General features: G+C 43.0%; 1 protein-coding gene across 2 annotated transcripts in view; it reads left to right on the plus strand.

Moving 5' to 3' along the window:
* The window catches only part of zmp:0000001200 (dedicator of cytokinesis protein 9), a 70535-nt gene continuing 50727 nt past the window's right edge, over positions 1-19808 (plus strand). For both annotated transcript variants that reach the window (XM_034561391.1, XM_034561395.1), the window contains exon 1: positions 1-413. In XM_034561391.1, coding sequence (XP_034417282.1) covers positions 297-413 — 117 coding nt within the window. In that variant the 5' untranslated portion in view covers positions 1-296. The remainder of the gene's footprint in view (positions 414-19808) is intronic.

Genomic DNA, 19808 nt, shown 5'->3' on the forward strand with positions numbered 1-19808 from the left:
TCCGGCGACGGATGGTCAAAGGAGACACTTCTTCAAGTAGTTCTTTTATTATGACAACAGTAAATCCGATAGACGAAGACACGGCAGCGGGACACTGCAGCACGCGTTGACTTTTTAAAAAAAAGGACGTAAAAGTACTGGACCCGAGCAGCAGTGAGTCGGCAGCCACACCACGACATGACACAACTCGCGGTGTTCACTCGCGGGGAGAGGCGGATAAACCCGGTGATGGTCTCGCTCTAAACAACGCGCTCGTGTGACCTGTGGATTGAACGGGCATTGATGCAAAGTAGACGATGGCTACTGCAGCGCAGCCGGAGACCAGGAGGTTTACACGGGGTCTGGGGAAACCCGGCACCGCGGCGGAACTCAGGCAGAGTGTCTCTGAGGTGGTTCGGACGTCCGTGCTAGTTGTGAGTAGACTACACACCATAATACCCCTCCACCTCTTCCTCCTCCTCCTCCTCCTCCAACTTAATGCCACCGTGGGCAGTGTCCTCGGGCCTTTTAAACATTTTTGAGAACCTGAGAATGAGCTGCTTTTTGGAATATTGTCAGCAACAACTCGGCTGAATGAAGGTGTGTGACTGGCAGAGTGATAATTTAAAAAAAAAAAGGGGGTGGTTTGCACCTTTTTTTTTATAAAAAGCCCTTGAAACTATCTTTTAAGGCGTTTGTGCTCATTGTTAATTGCCACAAAGTCGTTGAAGTCCTTCTCTTTCATCCTCACCCAGCTGACTTTAGACCAGCTCTGTGGGTGCACATTTGAGCTTTCTGGGTTAAGAACTAAACGTCATATTATGAAGTGTAGGCTGTTTGAGAGGGAGAGAGATTGTAAAATTGTAGTTGGACTATTGCATACACTGGTATAGCACAATATAACGATCTCTCTTGCTTACATTTGATTGTACATCAATTTAATTTTGTGCACTTTGTTGAAATGCCAGACTGTTGTTGAAAACGTTCACTTTCAGGCTCACTTGTTTAATGTATTCTAAGTGTCTTATTTCCTGGAATCAGTGCCTGATCAAGGTGTTTTGCGCTTGGTGTCATTGAGGGCATCAGTTCCGTTGAGATGACATAATGCCTCCTCTCAAGGGAAAGCATGTGGCTTCCATTTCATGCTTCCGACACCTTAAAAAGTGTCCAGTGACAGTGAGATAATGCTGAATTTCACCGTCCACTTTGGAACATCTGGGCAACGAGGACCTGTAGTATAGGCTACCTGCTCAGTATCCGTTTTCCACAGAGCTCAGGAGGAAAAAGGAGTCGGCCCTTTTCGTTGCATCCGAGAGTGTTGGGTGTTTGGTGCCCCTCCTGATTGTTCCAGCTTTCCTGGAAGAAGTTGCTAGGTAACCGAAACAGACACCGTGTCCAGGCTCTCCGTCAGGGAAATGGAATCCTGAGTCAGGATCCCAGACATCCAACCACACCTTCAAATTATTTATTCATTCTTACTCGGGTGCACTGCCAGAGATGCCGGAGGCAGGAGACCAGAATGGGATACAAGGATGCATGTTGGGAAATCAACATGTTTTTATAGAGGGCTTAATTTACTTGAAGAATCTCTCGCTGGATTTTTTGTTGTTTTTGTTCGTATCAGCAGGCTACCAGCAGTTCATTTGTTGATGAACTTATCTCCAGATATGTGCAGGGGCGGGTTCAGAAACATTTGAATGAGGCAGTCATAGTACTTAGTCACTTTGTGTCACCTTTGTGGGATTTGATTTTTGTCTGTACTCAGTAGGCCTACTCAGTAATCCCTAATACACCAAATACCTGTCTACTTCTGACTCAGGTTGTGGGGAACCAGTCTGATTTCAGGGGAATTACGCCTCGGGCCCTGTCTCTGGATATGTGAGCTGTAGAATTGAACATATGGCCGTGTTGTTCAGTCGTGTGGGACAAGAATGTGACTGTACACGAGACCACTGTCCACGCAACTCGTAATTAATTCCTCCATGAAAAATGTAAATACCTCCGGCAGGAATATAGAGGGATCTGTGCCAGGGATATAAAGAGGGTATTGTAGCTGTTGTCACACATTCAGATTGTTGTTTCAGCTTGAAACACTAATTTTTCTGTTCTTTTTAAACTCCCAGAAACATGTAATTTAGATTATAAAATACAGTTTAGTACATACATGCCTACTGGTCAAGTGCACTGAGCCGCTCTCTTCCTTTTCCAACAATTTTTTGCACGTTCGTAAAGGCCCACACTTGCTCGAGCCTCTTTGTTTATTGTTTGAGTGGAGAGCGGAGAGGCTTGTAATAGGCCAGAGCTCTCAGCTGAGCCATCCCTCTGTTTCTCCAGGCTTTAGGCATGCTGGGAACACTATTAGCTCCATGGTGGCTGTCATCAGCTTTGAAATGGTTGTGCTGGTGCTGCACTTCGATATAACACAGGGTGCTGCCAATCCAACTTTCCTTTGCATGGAATTAAAACCAATTATTGAGTGTTCTCTATTACAGAGTTTTGTTATGCCTTTTTTTTCTGCACTCGGCAGCATGTAAATGTCATTAATGTATCGGCTGATGGGCATGTAACAAGTCGAGTGGATGAAACAGCTGGGGGAAGGGAAGGGGGGGGGCAGTTGTGTAATTGTAATCAATAGTCCTAACTGCCTATGTGTATGGTGACTCAGATCCTCAGTGTTCCTGCTATGTGCCTGACCTAAGGGAGCTGGAGGCCAGATGGGTGTCATTATGTAGGAGTGATGCCATTATCCGCCCATGGCCAGTACACACACACACACACACTCGCATGTGCTGCAGAAAAGAACATTTGAATTTTGACAACATGGAAAACTATAAACAGAGCACGCATGTTGCTGCTTAACCTCGCTGTCAGACACTAAAGTCCTGTTTTCAAGCTAAATAGTTTTGATGCCTTTTGTGCGGGGGGGAGGGGGGGGGACACAGCATTTCCCGTCTTCTACTTTCAACAAGTTAAACATCTACATCAACAAGCAGAGTTCATTCATCCCCCCCTTCATGCGTATAATCCCCCCCCCCCACCTGTACCGCATCTTCCTGCATCACGTGACAGGCTTTATTTTCTAGCCTGTGTTTGCTCAAGTCAAACAGTTCCAGTCATGAGCTCCGGATGCATTGCATAGAAGATGCAGTTTGTGCAGCGATCTCAAACCGTGCCCCCTCCCTTCAGCTTCACGTGATGCAGTACCCCCCTACGTCCGTCAGCCCTCTCGATCTGATCGCTGACGAATGCAAACCTGTTCTTTTGGGGCTTTTCAAGGTTTTGTACGTTTTCCCAAGACGTGGGAATCACAGGATTACCTCGAGTGTAGGTGTGTAACAGGGACTTTTTTCTTCAACTGGTTTTGACGGAACATGTTCCTTCTTTGATCGTAACTGAGTTAAAGTCATGTCCTGTCATGCAGAGAAAAGCCTGATTTCTTAGTCATGTCACTCACCAATTAAGTAGATCTAGGTCTGCCAAAACTGCAAGAAAAGAACTTCTCAGCTCTTGTGCGCCGGGAGCCGACTCTGCTGGCTGTCACATGTGCTGCCAGTTAGGAAATGGCTGGTCTGTCAGTATTGTGAGGCCTCAGCAGCTTGACCTCTCTCTGTATTCCTCTGTCCGTCACTATTGGACCTAAAAGGGTGCATAAGCCGCCTCTGTTCCTGTAATACTAAATGGTAGAAGAACAAACACAGGGGGGTGGAGATGGGAGAGCAGATGAGTTATCTGAATGGGTCAATAATACATGAGGCTGCTCTAGTAACCACTGAACGCATTAAGAGACTGTCTTTCCAATATGCTGTGGATTAGACAAGCCCAGAACTTTGCTGCCATTTGGTAGAAAATTCCACAAAAAAAGATATCAAACTTTCCAAGTTTGACTTCAGTATGTATAAACCACGAAGCTTTAGACTGTCTCACGGTGATTACATGATAAAGTCGTGTTGCTGTTATAACAACCGACAAGACTTTGTCAAACTTGCTCTACATAATCTTCTGTTGTAAAACGTTGCCTCTGAAATGCATGTTCCTGAATAATGACCCGTAAATGCTCAGTTGCCATATTATTAGGTACACTTAGAAAAAACTATGCCGTCCAATACAACAGGTTATAATGTTCAGTTTTTGTTGAAAGAGAGGTATTGATTGAACTAATGTTGAAGGCTTGATGTTGTTGTTTTGTGTTATACTTAAAGGTAAACTATATATTGGTGGAGGGGGTAACGTGGCTCCAGTCCCCTCTTGGCATCTAAAGAGACATGACGTAAAAGCCATCAAGCTCTGCTGCTTTTCCACCTGTCAGCTGCTATATAGTTTATGAATATTCACTATTGTTCAGTCTCCTATTGTTTCTCGTTTTCAAGTTAATACTGACTGGAATGGAAACGTTTAAACTTCACAAGATCCAGACATAAGCAGTTGTGCCTGGCCTGTAGAGCGAATGGCTTCATGGAAAGTGAGAAATAAAACACACCCATCAAACTCACTATAACATGTGTCTGCTTGGGTTTGGGCCGTTGTGGTTATATTCAACCAGATTTGCCACTCCGGTGGGAAGCTTTTCTCAGCTGGGCACACGAAGGTCGAGATAATTTATGGAGCACTTTGTGAAGAACTGAAGGGATTTCCTTCATCCAGCCTTGACTGCCTCTGGTTAGTCCACATCATGTACAGCAGGAGCCAATCAAATGATCCAATGATCCAAAACAAATGATAAGATATCATGAACATAAATTGCACTTGGTTCATCTCTTTGGGACAGCTGAACATGTGTGTGTGTGTATATATACTGTATATCTTACAGTATGTGCCAGAATGTATTTTTTACCTCATATCAAAATAAGTGTTCAATATGAATTTTGAGGCCAAGACAGTATCCCAATATTTGGTTTGAGGTCACATAACGATATTATTTAACAATTTCCTGACTCAGCGTGGGAAATGAGTAACTACGATTTGACATTAAAAAAAAACAGTGTACACAGGCATCCACGTCTGGATACCGATTTTCATGGTCGTTACATAATGGTCTCATTTTATATCTGGATTTTCCCAGATGCAGCCATGCTTGGTTAGCAGTATCAATATCAGAGTGGACTTTTTCTCAAAACAGAAAAAAGATCATTGTCACCATCTCCACTCCACTAAGACTCCGAAATGTTTCCATCCTGCTCGCCTGAACAGGAAGTGCCCATGACTTCCTGTCCTTCATCTTCTTGTCGTTTACTCGATAGAGCAAGTTTCCTGTGGCTGTATTCGGGCTGACCAGAAGTTTTAGGCGGGGCTCGCTGGTAATCCGCCCACACGGTCTGAGTGTTCTCCCTGATAGAGCAGAGCTGTTTTGGAGGAGGTCACCATAACAGAAGAGCCTGGCCAGTATGTGTTTTCCAGTTGGCGAGTGCATGTTTTACACTCACCTCCTGAGAACATGTATACATATCTCTCATCCAACAGTATTCATAATTCATAAGTCAAGGCTTGTTGCTGAAGTGAAGTTTGTTTTGAAGGCTGGAATGCTTCCCCTCGTTCTCTCTGAACATGTGTTTAGTTGCCGCGCTATCTTATCCATCCAAATGGAGAATAGTGAGGATTAATAGAGCTGCTGGGTGGTCGATATTATGGAGGCCTTTAACGCTGCTCTGTAACAGTCTGAATCCCTCCATACATTTACAACGCATCAATCTGAATCAAACTTCCTTTCAAATCCTGCTGTGGAGCCATGACTGCAGCACATCATCATCATCATCATCATCAAGGCAAGTGGAGCATTGCTTTGCCTCCATCCTCCAAGCCATTACGGCTGCTATCTTTGAGTCAGCAGGGCACACTATGAAGGCAAATCGATGTCAAAATCCGCACAACTGAGATCCACACGTGGAGGTGTAGAGGTCCCTTTTACTCGTAGTGCATTATTTCATCTGTGTGGTATTAGTGCTTTTACTGCAGTGAAGGATCTGAATGCTTTTTCATCCACTAGTTACAGTAATTGGGACCTCACTTGGCGAACAGTTGACATACAAGCAGTGGTTTCTAACCTCGGCTCCAGATCCATGACCGGGTCAAAATTCTTGCTCGTAGTGTATACAACTACATTCTATCTGTTAACTTCTGTAAACACAACAGTATGATTTTTTTAATATGATCGCATCATGTTTTCGTTAAGACCAAAGAGTTTCTTTGAGCTGTTGTTCACAAGATGTTTGACTATCAAACACATTAAAATGCAATAGAATGACGGAGATGTGCAATTTAACTCCAGTTGTTTTACAAAAGAAACACAATTGAGTAGTTGTATTATTAAGGGTTGGTATTAAATGCATAAACGTTGTCCATCTGCATCCATCTTATTTTGGGAACAGCCTGTGAGACGCAGTTTATTCTCATGACACTATAGTACTCGGCCTCGCCTACATCCTAACTGTGCGAGGGAGTGCAGGCCCACATGGCACAGTCCCCATGAACCCCAAGCTGCTTCCAACAGGCACATGAATGGCACCATTGCAACCGCCCGGCCCACACGTGAACAAGTCCATTAGAGAAATGTACATCACGTGAGTGAGCCGAGTGAGTGTTGGCTAATGGGTGAGAGGTAAGCCTTAAGCTCCAAAGGCTAAATAATTGCTCTGCACACATGCTGTTTTAAGGTGCACCTACGGATTAAGCTCATGGGATTAATGCCTGAAAAGCACGACAGCACTCCTGACTGGAGAGTGAACCACACATCCTTGTTGGCTGACGGGGAAATGTCTAGAAAGAGCAGACTAATGTCTAGCACATTTCCTTTCAAGTCCTTGTGTGTTTGTTTTTTTGTGAGGTGCATTTACTCTCTGAGCCTCCTTGATTTGTCTATAAAAGTAATGTGTGCCTCCCATCCTTCACTGCAACTGACCGTTGACTTGTAATTTGTGGGAACACTGCTGTTACCATGACATATATGAGATTGGAGGGTATCCTGTATAACACTTTTAACCATGTCATTATTTTTTCCAACCCAATGGATGGCATTCTCTCCATTTTTGTTTCTTTAATCCCTGCCAACTCCAGGGTTTGCCTTTTCCTCTGAGCGGAGGTTCACTGTACTTGACGAATGTGCAGTTGACTTGATTCTTTGATGTGCGCTACACTCGAGTACTTTCAGCCTTTTTGAACTTTGGTATTGTCTCATAAACGTGTGTTATTTTTAGCCATGCTAACCTGCTCTAGGGATTTGACAATACGACATTTGTGGGTTTTTAAGTGTAATTACCAATGAGAATTATGGTGAAATTCTAAGAAAACTCTTCCTACTCCAGTTGTTTTTGCACCTGTTTGTTTTAGCTGTGTGTTTATTGATGCGACTCCTGGGATTTAGTGTCAAGCAAACGGCACATTCTCAGTAGTTCAATCTGCTCTGACATCGCTTCGTTGCGGTCACTGACCTCCCATTCACGCTCGCCACACCGGTTACGCCAGCACCAGCGGATGGTGGATGTGTTGTAACACAGAGGGGTGGATTAGCATACAATCAGCCAATAGAAATCCTAGCTTCCGGTTCTGAGATTTAGAGCCTGTGTGACCAATCTGTTAAAGGAGAATACTGCCGTGTTTTAACATTCACCATTCAAGTATCACTTGACGCAGATCAGAGGCATATATTGGATGCGTTTGGTCATGATTGTGAAGCATTTGTTTGTTTTGTGTTGAGGATACACGGCTGCTGTGAAGTGTTTGGGGAACTACTTAGAACCCTGCTCTGTGCTGCTGTCTGACTGCAGAGATGAAAGTGAAAGTTTTGTTGTTATCGTTAATGTGGGATTTCCATGAAAGTTTAGGGCACTTATTTGTATTCACCCAAGACACCCAAGCAGTGTTGGGTAAATGCATCATTATCTAACTATAAAGCAAGGACTCTCTGTATGTACGTATGTTTGGGGCTATGTCCTAGACACGTCTCAAGAACTGTCCAACTTGGTGGATGTGTTGCTGGGAACCCAATAAAGTGTACTGTCGAAGTTTGCGCAATTTTGGTCACGTTCAATATTCATAGACGTTGAATAAACCACCAACTGCGCTCTGTGCAACAGCGTTAGTGCGGCTTCAGGGCTCTGTGGACCAAGTTGAGCAGCTCGTCTTTACAGGCTCATTGTCTGCAATTCACTTTTGATGCTGGAGACACTCACGTTACAACTGACCTCTTCTTCACATCCTTGTTGTGCGTGTTTGGCACGCCTTAAACGGGCATTGAGATAGTTGAAGGGACAAAAGTAAGAGCTCCTCAATGTGGAGTTTACCCGTCTCTATGATGTGTCCCCGTTTCCCACAGTGCATGCTGCTAGCCTCATTAAAGAGAGACTACATTCTCTACTAATTCGTGTGGCTTTGTGCACGGTGCAGTGTGTGGGTAGGACCTGCCACAGCCAGAGGGGATAAACTGTAATGACTTTTCACCAGGCTGGCTGCATAGCTGGCATTCCTCACTCTGACACACTGTAGGCTAGAGAGGGAGGGAGGGGGCGGGGGGCACAACCTACAGGTGGCCGTCAGATAACTCTGTGTTTCTGGGACAGGGTTTCACCTTGTTCGTGGGAAGACTTCTGAGATGATAACAAAAAATGGTAGTGGAAGAAGTACTCGAATCCTTTACTTAAGAAAAAGTAAGAATTCAGCTAAAGTGAAACTGAAGTGTTTAGAACAAAATGTATTTGAAAAAAATGTTTATGTCTTATTTAGCTGAGTTATAATATATTGCAATGATTGCTGTTTTAAAGGTGGAACTCATTTGAATTACTTTGGGTAGTTTAGTCCACAGGTTCCCAACCTAGGGGTCGGGTCCCCTCAGAGTCACAAGATAAATTTTGGGGGGGGGGGGGGTCATGAGATGAGTATTGAGTTATATTCTGCGACAGAAATCTGTTCTCATTTTTAGACTTGTGTAATCTTATCTTTCTTAAATAAAGTTCTTACTGTTGCACAATGCAATGTATCTTTACAGTGCCCCTTAAGAGCTGAACTTAAGTAAGTCATTCTGTGCGAAGCTGAGCACCCACAAGTTTAGACGAGCTGTCCGATGAACAAATATATCTCGATGAGTTGTCACCCATTCAGAAAAAATGTCCATGAAAAGCTGAGCTCTTGAAAGCTGAAACAAGCCCATTGTGCGCTCTCCGCCCACGAAACCCAAATGAGGTCTGGTTAAATTAACAAATCCACTGAGATGTATATATTGATAAAAATCTGTCCATGTGCCATTATACCTGCTGACATTTGGAAAAATGAGGGATGAAAACTGCAATAGCTTGAAGACATAAATGAAAGTCTTACACAGCAGGAACTCAAGTGAGTGTGGTAATCAGAGTTTAGTTGATTCTGCAAAGACGGAGCTCTCCTTGGGGCTAAAGCTGTTTATGTTTGCGCCCTGTTTGTTTGTCAGGGACTTACCATTGTGTGTCAGGATTGGGCTGAAATAAGTGAACGCTGCACAGTAGCAGGGTTTCTTTCCTGGATGGATAAATAAACTGAGCTCTGTGGTGCTTATGGAGCAGTGTGGCTGTGCGCCTGAAGGCCTGCTCTTAATCACACTTGTTAATAATGAACAAAGTGATCTGAGACTGTGTGTGTGTGTGTGTGTGTGTGTGTGTGTGTGTGTGTGTGTGTGTGTGTGTGTGTGTGTGTGTGTGTGTGTGTGTGTGTGTGTGTGTGTGTGTGTGTGTGTGTGTGTGTGTGTGTGTGTGTGTGTGTGTGTGTGTGTGTGTGTGTGTGTGTGTGTGTGTGTTAAATGACAAACAAAAGTCATTAGTGATTCAGATTGTATTCTATTTTGCTGCCATTTTTCCGTTTCTTAATGCTAATGCAGTCTCAAGTGACTCACTCGAGTCTCGGAAATGTCAAATCCATCTTGGTTGCTATAGCAGCCACACTGTGGTATTGATCCACGATGCCAGTTAAATCTCTCAAAAAGCTAACAACAGTCTCGGCAGTTTTCTTTTTCTTTTTTTTTTGCCATGAAAGACTCCGACAGGCCGTGAGACAAAATAAGCAGTTCAATATTGACTGTTCCAGTCAAGCAGGGATATATCCTATGACATGTGTTTCCTCTGTCAGGAAGGGAGGGGGCCTCTAAGGGGGGTGGGGTTTGTTGTCAGTGCCAACAAACTATAACTACAACAAGAAAAAGGCGGTGTGCCAGTCCTGGATTTTTCAAAAACGATTGCAATGATAATCCCGTGAGGACATCAGAAATAACATGATTTCCACAGATCTTATTGCATAATAATCACTATATCAAGCGGATTTCTTCTTATCATGTTTTTGTATATCTAACTTGTCATATCAAAGAATTGAATCTAATAGGAGTGAGAAATATTGATAAAATCCATACATTTGTATATGTAATTTAGTTTTGCCATATCACTATATTTGGTGGTTTATGGATAAAATAACCAGATAGTAATGTCTGATTTTGAGCTAACCCACCAAATTAAATCAAATCACTTCGATCCCAAAATCGTATTGAAATCCAATTTTGTCACAACGTATGTGCATTATGGTATGGCTTTTATATCGTCTCACTGTATGTCTGTCATCATGTCACCCATCGCCAAGATTGATGCATTTTCCATCACAAACCACTTTTCTGTACTTGCACAAGGCAAATAAATAGTTTGCTCTCTGTGCAGTGGCCATCGTGGACAACGGCTCCTCGGTTTGCGTCCTCCCCGGGGAGCTGTGTCATCTCGTATTACGGTTAAAGCCACTGCCACTTTAGCGGTGCAGGTGCAGGGACATGCGTTTATCTCCTCGTCTATCCTCTGTTTCCTTTGATTGTCAGCAGCGCTCATTGAACCAGGCTCAAGAGGATTTCCACTGATTACAAACAAAGAGCCAACTGGGATTATATGAACCTTGCGGTTTTCCCAAACTCCTGCCTCCCCCCCCCCCCCCCACAATTATCCCCATCCCGTCTCCCTGCCACACGGCGTCTTCAAGTCGCTACCAAACCAGAGAGAAATGGTTGGACTATTTTAAATGAATATGTATAAAAGATGCATCACCGTTTGCATTTCTTTCTCTCATTTCTTTACCTCCGTTTTCTGTTCTCATCCCATTTGTCTCTGGTTCCACTTTCGCATTACATCCCGTCTCACGCTGTTGTGCAGTTTAGAGGCTATTAAGATTAATCCACTCTCTCACTACATCTCAGACTTCCACCTCCCTCCCAGAATGCCTTGCACGTTAGATTACTTCCTACTATTTCACCCTTTCTTCCCTCACCTGACACCTTCCACATGATGTGCATCCAGTGTCATGCTTCTGTGAGGCAGCAACTTGTATTTAATCTGCTCAGTGTTCTGCGCAATTTGCGGGATTTGTGGGCTATTTGAGTAAATCCGTTTCCTCCGACTGTTTGAGGACATTATCCATGAGCTGCTCCAAACAAAAAGCAATGAACTTGGATTAATCCTAACTGCTGATTGCTCTTTTCCCCCTGAACAAGCCATACTTAATGTGTAATCTAGCTGTTAATGACCATCCTTTATTAAGTCTGTGTGTGTGTGTGTGTGTGTGTGTGTGTGTGTGTGTGTGTGTGTGTGTGTGTGTGTGTGTGTGTGTGTGTGTGTGTGTGTGTGTGTGTGTGTGTGTGTGTGTGTGTGTGTGTGTGTGTGTGTGTGTGTGTGTGTGTGTGTGTGTGTGTGTGTGTGTGTGTGTGTGTGTGTGTGTGTGTGTGTGTGTGGTATACGTATAATGTATAAGTGGCTCTAAATACTTATATTTCAGTCAGTTAACCGTATCAGGTTCTTGATGCGAGCCATAACTTGAATCCGTTTCGCCCTAATTTGCAATCTACATTCTGTGAATCAATATTAATATATGCTGTCATAACAATGTTTTGCTTGTGAATCAGTTACTTGATGCACACTTAATAGCAGGAAATGTTTCTTAATCACACAGACATGATCCATGAAAGTGCTGTAACTTTAGTTGCAGCCTCTAAAACAATGCTGGGCCTCTTCTTGACTCGCGTCGGGCCAGTAAGGGCTTGTTTCAGGATCTCTCGTCCATGCTGCATGTCAGAGCCTGAACATGATGACATCACTCCCTCCCGTACCTCCTTCACACCTGGATTCTTGCCACTGACCTGGCGAGGGTTGTTTGGATCAAATCAGCCACCGCAACAAGTGGTGACAGCTTGACATCGAGGGAACATGTTTTTACTTGGTGCTAAACATGCTTCTTCTGAAAGGGCATCAACAAAAAATATTTTCAAGTTCAGTCATCGTGTGTGAGTGTGTTATCACCAAGCTCCTGTTAGCCTTAGGAGGAAGCAGTTCAACCTCTGTTTGGGCTTTGAATGAGTTTTTAGGGCTGTGAAAAAAACTAACTCTCTCTTCCCGTAGAGTCCGTCTATATAGCTTCTATCTGCTTCCTGTATAGCGTGTCGAGTGTGGGGAACGATTGTTTTCACACTGAGCTGCTGGAAATGACGAGTATGTAACAAACAATGGCTGCATTATACCAATAGTCAATCTGAGTGCAGGGAAGAAAATGTTCATCCTTTGTATTTATTTTTTTAGTATGTCGTCACACAGTCACTGAATAAAATACCATCACTGCAATCTACACTGAAGGAGTTTTGTGACTTTGCGTACATAACACATGAAGCTTGTTTGTTTTCTTGTTGCTATCAGTTATTGATATATATATATAATTTTTTTTTAATTTTTTTTTTAATGAATATATATATATATATATATATATATATATATATGAATGACTATAATAATAATAATGCATTTAATTTATATAGTGCTTTTCATAATACTCAAAGACACTTCACATAATTAAAACATCCTAAAAGCTAAAAATAAATAAATAAGAATAGCTAAAATACAGGTAAAACAAATAAATAGGGACTTTTAAAAATAAATAGGAGCGGAGCTGACGGGATGGAGTGTGGTGGTGGAGCAGGTCGGTGAGGTAGGAGGGGGCCTCATTATGGAGGGCTTTGTGAGTGAGGAGAAGGATTTTGTATTGGATCCGTTGACTATGCTTTCTTACTACTTAGAGTTTATCTTAGAATAACTGTTGTAATTGATGCTTTTCAGTGTAGTATCATCTTGTGCCTGTAGGTGGCAGTGACAGCATTCATCAGCTGTTGTACATGTTACTATTGCATAGAGCTCTGTGTTTGTAGGTCTAATGTGCATATACATATGTGGCTGTTTGGCTACTTTCTGCTGTCAGCTGAAATGCGATTTGAATTGTTCCAATTATTGTTTTATTTTTAATCTTTAATGCTCCCCTGTGGCTGTGCAGCACGTTATCATCCACCTTCCTGAGAAAAGCATTTTATTTACCAGGGGTCATTTTAAATATGCAATTTGATCAGTTTTGTAATGCACTAACAGCTTGAATAAGCAACTTTTTTAATGGCGTGTTGTGTATAGTGAAGCCAAAACAAAGTTGGCAGAGGTAACTTAACTGTAAGATGGTGACTACAGGCCCTCAGGGCTTGGCACTGCTTCAGTCCCTCTCTGCTGTGGAAAGGCACTGCTTCATTATTAACATCTATTAGTGCGTGCGTGCGTGCCTGCATGCGTGCGTGTGTGCTTGTGCGCGCGCGTGCGTGCGTGCGTGCGTGCGTGCATGTGCAACATATACTTATTCTGTGCCTGGTGACCCCCTTACAAAGAACAGGAAGCAGTACCCCTCAGGAAAATGGGTTATTTTCTTCTCCTGGGATACATAAACCATCCAAAAATATCCAGTAAAAGGAAGAGGATGTGGCCCTCGTGTATTTGGTTTGTACCATTCTAAGAGGGACAGAATAACCTGGTGTCAACTCCAGGTCAAAGGGAGGCTTAAGTGGAATCCATTTCTTTGTTGCATGAATCATGTCCTATTCAGTCCAATCTGTTGTTATGTGGGAAGTATTTGGGGCTTGTAAACTTCTGCATCTAAAATGTGAAGCATTTGGCTTATTGACATTCTAGGCCTATCTTTAGCTGAACCCATGTTTGTACCCACATAACCTTTCTCTTAAACTCTTGAGAAACCAATTCAGACTTTTATTCCAGGAAGCAGCAGACTTGTGACTCTCAATGTCCTCTCGAGGATTAATCCTTCAATTCAGTTTTTACTTCCATTTGTGTTGTTGGACTTTGGAAGAGGTCAGCATTACTCCGACCAAATATCCCCAAAACTCTCTAGTGTTTAGGAGTTTTGATTGTGTTTGAAGGACAGTGGGCAGAGAGGCAGCTTTTGTTATGGCAGCGTTTATACACACGTTCACATGCACACGCACACACAGACACAGACATCAGCAGGAAACAGCCACTTCCTTTTTTGAGTCCCCAGAGAGTTCCAGCTGGGAGCCTTGCCTGTTTTATGGCCCTACACTGCTGGATATGTGTGTGATGTCACTGTGGTGCACCACATTGTGGCCTCTCTCTGGACAAACACACACACACACACACACACACACACACACACACACACACACACACACACCCTGCTGAGCCCCACAGCAGACCCTGGGCATGGAAACCAGGGCCAGCTGCTGACTTGACCTTCGTCCCGGAGAAGCTCCTCAGATGAGATGCCAACTCCTCTTAAACTCCCCTCTCCTCCTCTGAGCCACGCAGGGACATTTCTTTGTTGTGTGGAGGATCGTCCACTCCTTAGTGTGAAAGGGGAAACTCCCGCTGAACCTTTTCTGTCCACATGTGCTGGCTTTGATGTTGTTCATTTGGCTTCACCCACCACTCGCTGATAACAGCTGGAATTTGCTGTATTAGTGAGTGGTGTTATTTGGGGGTTACTATGGTCCACTGATGATGTCCATGTGCAACAGATTGTGGCCGGTCACTCGAAGTGAAGAAGAAGAAGAGCAACTGTTGAGGTTTCTGAGGATGTCACATCTGTATTGACCGAGGAGTCAAACCATGTGATCTAACATCAGTGCTATTCTACACTTACGGTACATTAGTCAGAAAACCTCCAAAAGTAAAACATTTTAGTGGAATAGAGGGCAGAACCTGACTCAATAATGTATAGACAAAAAGCCTTTGAGTTAAGGGGAAGATCATTTTTATAACGAATGATTTATGTCATGAAGTATGAGCACTGCTCCACCCGGCTTAATCTAAGGTGCTGGAAGTATCAACTCTGAGCAGAGATATCCACGCACTTAGATCTATGAGGTGTACACTTTATTTGAGATTTCGGTCAGAAGGATCTTCAACTTGGCAGGTGCTCGCTTAAGTGTGCAGATATCTCTTTCATGACAAATTATCAAAAGAATGTAATGATATTGGAAATACAGAACATACTGCATGTACTATTCCATTTCCTTTATTAATCTCAAATGCACTTTGGCATGTGGAGAAAAATATGTGCAATGATTGAAAGTTTCTTAATTAATCAGTGGATGTAAAACATTATTTTGATGATGGATCCTTTTTTGTGAGGCAAATCATGTCAAATATTATCTAGTTCCACTGTGAGGATTTGCTGCTTTTCTCCATTTATATATCAGTCAGCTGGTGCTTTGGTTTTTGGTGAGTTGATGGGACAAAACTTGACATTTGAGATTTTATAGAGAGTACTTAAATGATGATGAAAATAATTGTCATTTGCAGCTCTATTAAAAATAATGTAATGAATGATATATATGATTATTTATAATTTGATTATATAGGTCGTTATGATTTTTGAAAGTGTAAACCCAACAGCACAATTGTCATTATACTGTAAAATGGATTGGTGTTAAGTGTAATATACTTAATCCTTTGCCAGGAAGGGAAGCCTTCCTGTCGTGACAGCAGCAGTAATCCATACAGCTCCACACACCAGCAGCGTCTCAGACCGGCTCTTATCTCCTCTGCAGCTGCTGCAGCTTTGAGCAGAGCTGAGCGGCAGCTTCCACATCCCACAGAGGATGTTCACACTTGAACATCTGCACACTTTACGCCCATTCTCACTGCAGCCTTTCCCGGACCTCCAACTCATGCTTGTAGTTTGGCTGACGCAGTCCAACGGTGTACTGCTGGAGGCTACAGGACCACTTAATGTGTCTGCTGCAGACGTGCACAGTGTAGATGTCCTCTGGCTGTGCAAGGGACCTGGAATGTGTACCATGTGAGACAGAACTCTGCTACACCTAATGACTCAGCCATCGTCAGTCTGACCCTAATAATTCATCACCAGTAAAGTTTACTTGAACCGTATTTCAGAATACAGCACAGAAACTCAAGCAAACCTTCTGTTGGCATTTTGCCCTTTTTTCACAAGATGGTTTTATATGGAGAGTGATGGTGAAGGTTGGATTACAAGTAGCTAAATGGTTGGCTGATCCAACAAGACACTTCCTGGTTTAACATTTTTGGAGCATTGCAGATTGCTGCCTATGCCACTGAATCATTTTAACTTTTTAGTCGCAGCCATCCCATGCTCATCCGTCTCTTGTTATCCAGCTGTAGCTCCTCATGGGCATTCTTCCAACAAGTACATTTGATTTAAAGCCCTAAAGTCTTGAATCACACATTTGTGTTGAAAGACTTTCAATTTCTATTAGGATACATTTTTCCCAGCATATTTGTGTTGTCATATTTGCAAGAATTGCCACCTGGTCTGGTCTGGACTACTTTTGATATTACCCTCCCCTTTAATCAGGATGCATGCATATAACAATCCATGTTTTCATGTCATAGTGTCTTAGTGTTTAAGTGCATATCATATAAAAGCCTCCCGGTCTCTAATGTCTTCATGAAATGGAGGCTAAATACTAAAACAATAACAACCTTTGTTTATGATGCAACAAATGTGAGTTTAATTCCCATCAAGTTACCACACCCTGAGAGCAGGGTTGTCTCAGCCTCTTTGCATTGTTGCAGACTTGTCCTTACATGGACGACAAACATCGATGTCCTCGGAGCAAACGGTTTATGATCCCCAGCTGTTAGACTTTAAACAATGTCTGCTGTCGTCGACGTGCATCATTGTCCACTTTGTCGGGCTCCTATTGAGTCTGTATCCTCTTAGTAATAACTGGCACAATAATTAAAAACGAGTTCCTCCAAAAATAATAATGAATTCTTGAGGGGACAAATACAGTTGGTTTTTTTCAGTCGGACTTTATGAATTTCTATCTTAGGACAGAATATTTTGTAACACAGAGTTGTATCAATAGTGTCACTTATGTCCATATTATTCAAACTAAGTGCAATGACCACATTTGGGCTCACACAGCCTTGTGAGTGTATTCAGCACTCCAAAAAAAGACAGAGTTCACATTTAAAGAAAATCTGTATTTCTTCTTTCCTACACCGCCTCAGAAAGGAGATTTATGACATTGCAGCTTCACCAGTTTTACACCAGATTGCTTCTTGTTATTTTACATAGTGAGCCTAAAATCCCTCTTTGCAGCGACAGGAGGACGGAGACCTGCTCCGAGGTGTGAGAAAAGGGATAAACCAATGAGGAGATGTATTTCCTAATTAACCAATAGGCATAATCAACCTCTTGTCCCTCCCTCCCCCAGCATCTGCTTTCCCTTCTTCTCTTCTCTTCTCTTCTCTTCTATGATCGTACACTCAAATGTAGTTCAGTGTGTCAGGCACTACTGAAATATTAACTCGGCGGCGAGCAGGAATGCGTGCAAGCATTTATTGCTTAGTGCACTATCATGATGTGAGGGATCCCCTCACTTTCTCCATGTGTGTGGATGTGTTTGTATGGGTATGTCTGTGTCAGCCCCTTTTAATGTAACTTATTAAATGGCAAATGTTTCTCTTATGGTTGATCACTAAAAAGAGGATTCCATGTTTGTTGTTACTAAGCGTAATGGAGGTTAGCCCAGCTGATGCCAGTGTATTGCTACAGCAAGTGCATGCCACTGTGACAAACAGGATTTATGTTTTACCATTCCCATTAAGGTCATACGGAGTATTTGAGTGTGCGTCTTGCAGGAAGGGAAAAAACTGTGATGAATAAACCAAGATGAACACTGCCCTGTTCCCTTGTCTCCACCCCGTGTTCCTCACAACCAGAGGGTCGACATTAAACCAAAAGTGTCTTTTGCGAGTGTCCTGCAGAAAGATGAACTATAGAGACAGGAAAGGGATTTCTTTCTTTTTTTCAGCCACTTTTCAAGATTACATCTTTGTATGACTCATTTCCTCATTTCTTCTGCTTTTGTCTCCTTCCATTGAAGTCCTGAGACATTTGAATCAAAAGCCACAGTGGCAGATGAATCATTCCCTGGCATTTTAAAAAGCCTGTGTATGATAAAAATGTTGTTGTTCCACTCCCAATGTATCTGTGTACTTGGCAGAAAGGCCAGCTCGTGATCAAGCAGCAGCTAATCTTTTGTGGAAAAAAGCCTCCCTATTTGATGTATTCTAGGCCTAAAAGGTTTAAATACTCCAATGTCCTTGATGTGTTTTGTAAACAGAGGTTTCTTTGAGACGTGAGTCAGATCACAGCATTTTCCGCCAGATTTAATTGTATTGCAGTAAAGTATTTTTCATTAATATGTTTTTCATGAATTATTTAATATACAAAATAACAGATTTTGCTTTTTTGTTTTTGCAACATATAATGCTTTCTACTGCATATGGCATGACATTAATTGAATGCGATTCATCCATTTCTGCTAGTGGCTCTGGTTTCTCAGCTGAACTAAATAAGCATTCAGCCATATTGCTGTTTGCCTGACCATGGAATCAGACTCTCCCTCTGGACATAACCACATTTATTGTAACCCATTTATTCCACAATTATTCATCCGGCTCCCAAAAGGAGTCTCGATTTGTTGAGTAAGAAATGAAAGGGATTAATTCATTTAGATCAAATCTACATTATGCTACATGTTGAAATGAACAGGATGAAAATGGGAACGCATTAAGAGATGCACATCGTAGCTCAAGAGGGGAATGAGCAAGTGACTTGGCGAGTGAGACAGATACACATGCGAGCTTGCGTTGCACCGAAGCTCAGCATTGGTTGAAGCTGCAGCTCACACAGCATCCTTCATCCCCCCCCCCCCGTCCCCCGTCCCCGTCCCCCCCCCCCCCCCCCGTCCCTCGCTCTCTGCTCTACCTCTCACTCACTTACTCACTGGATCTCGTCTGCTGACTGAGGTATTCCTACGAGCACGGACCGGGGCAGCATAGGAATTACAGTGAGATTCTGTTTGTGTGCGTACATGAATTCTTCCTCCAGCCGCCCTCCTTGGCTCTCCTCTCTGGATCCTCTTTTTTTGCCTGGACACCAGCGCTCTCTCCTCTGGTCAGGAGCTGTGGATTTGCGGGTCAGAGTTGGAGAAGATGGAGCAGGGAGGAGCAGGGGACACTCAAGGAAACTGGGTCACTGGTAGACTCTCCTAACTGATGCCTGTTTGGACCTGGAGGAATGGGGTGCACCACCAGCACGGTTGTGATTGATGGGCTGCGTACCGTATTAGAGAGGAACTGTAGTGGCTACATCTGTAAGGGAGCAGCTGAGCCCATTGGGCCATCTGAGGCTGAGCGAGCGCTGAGTAGGAGAGAGTCGCGTGCATTGCCAACACCGAGAGTACTGATGGTGTGTGTGTGTGTGTGTGTGTGTGTGTGTGTGTGTGTGTGTGTGTCTCTGTGTGTGCAGACACATTGTGTTTAGTATTGTGCTGTTCATTACATTCAAATGGACACAAATGTATATTGGAGCTGCAATTATATATCATTTTCATTATGAATTATCATTGTTTTGTCTATGAAATACCAGAAAAATGCTTATAACAAGTACCCAGAGCCTGAGGTGACACCTTTTTTAACATTACTGTTTTCTCAGAATATCTGTCCAACAACCAA

Source organism: Cyclopterus lumpus, chromosome 21 (assembly GCF_009769545.1).
Source record: "Cyclopterus lumpus isolate fCycLum1 chromosome 21, fCycLum1.pri, whole genome shotgun sequence".
NCBI lineage: Eukaryota > Metazoa > Chordata > Actinopteri > Perciformes > Cyclopteridae > Cyclopterus > Cyclopterus lumpus.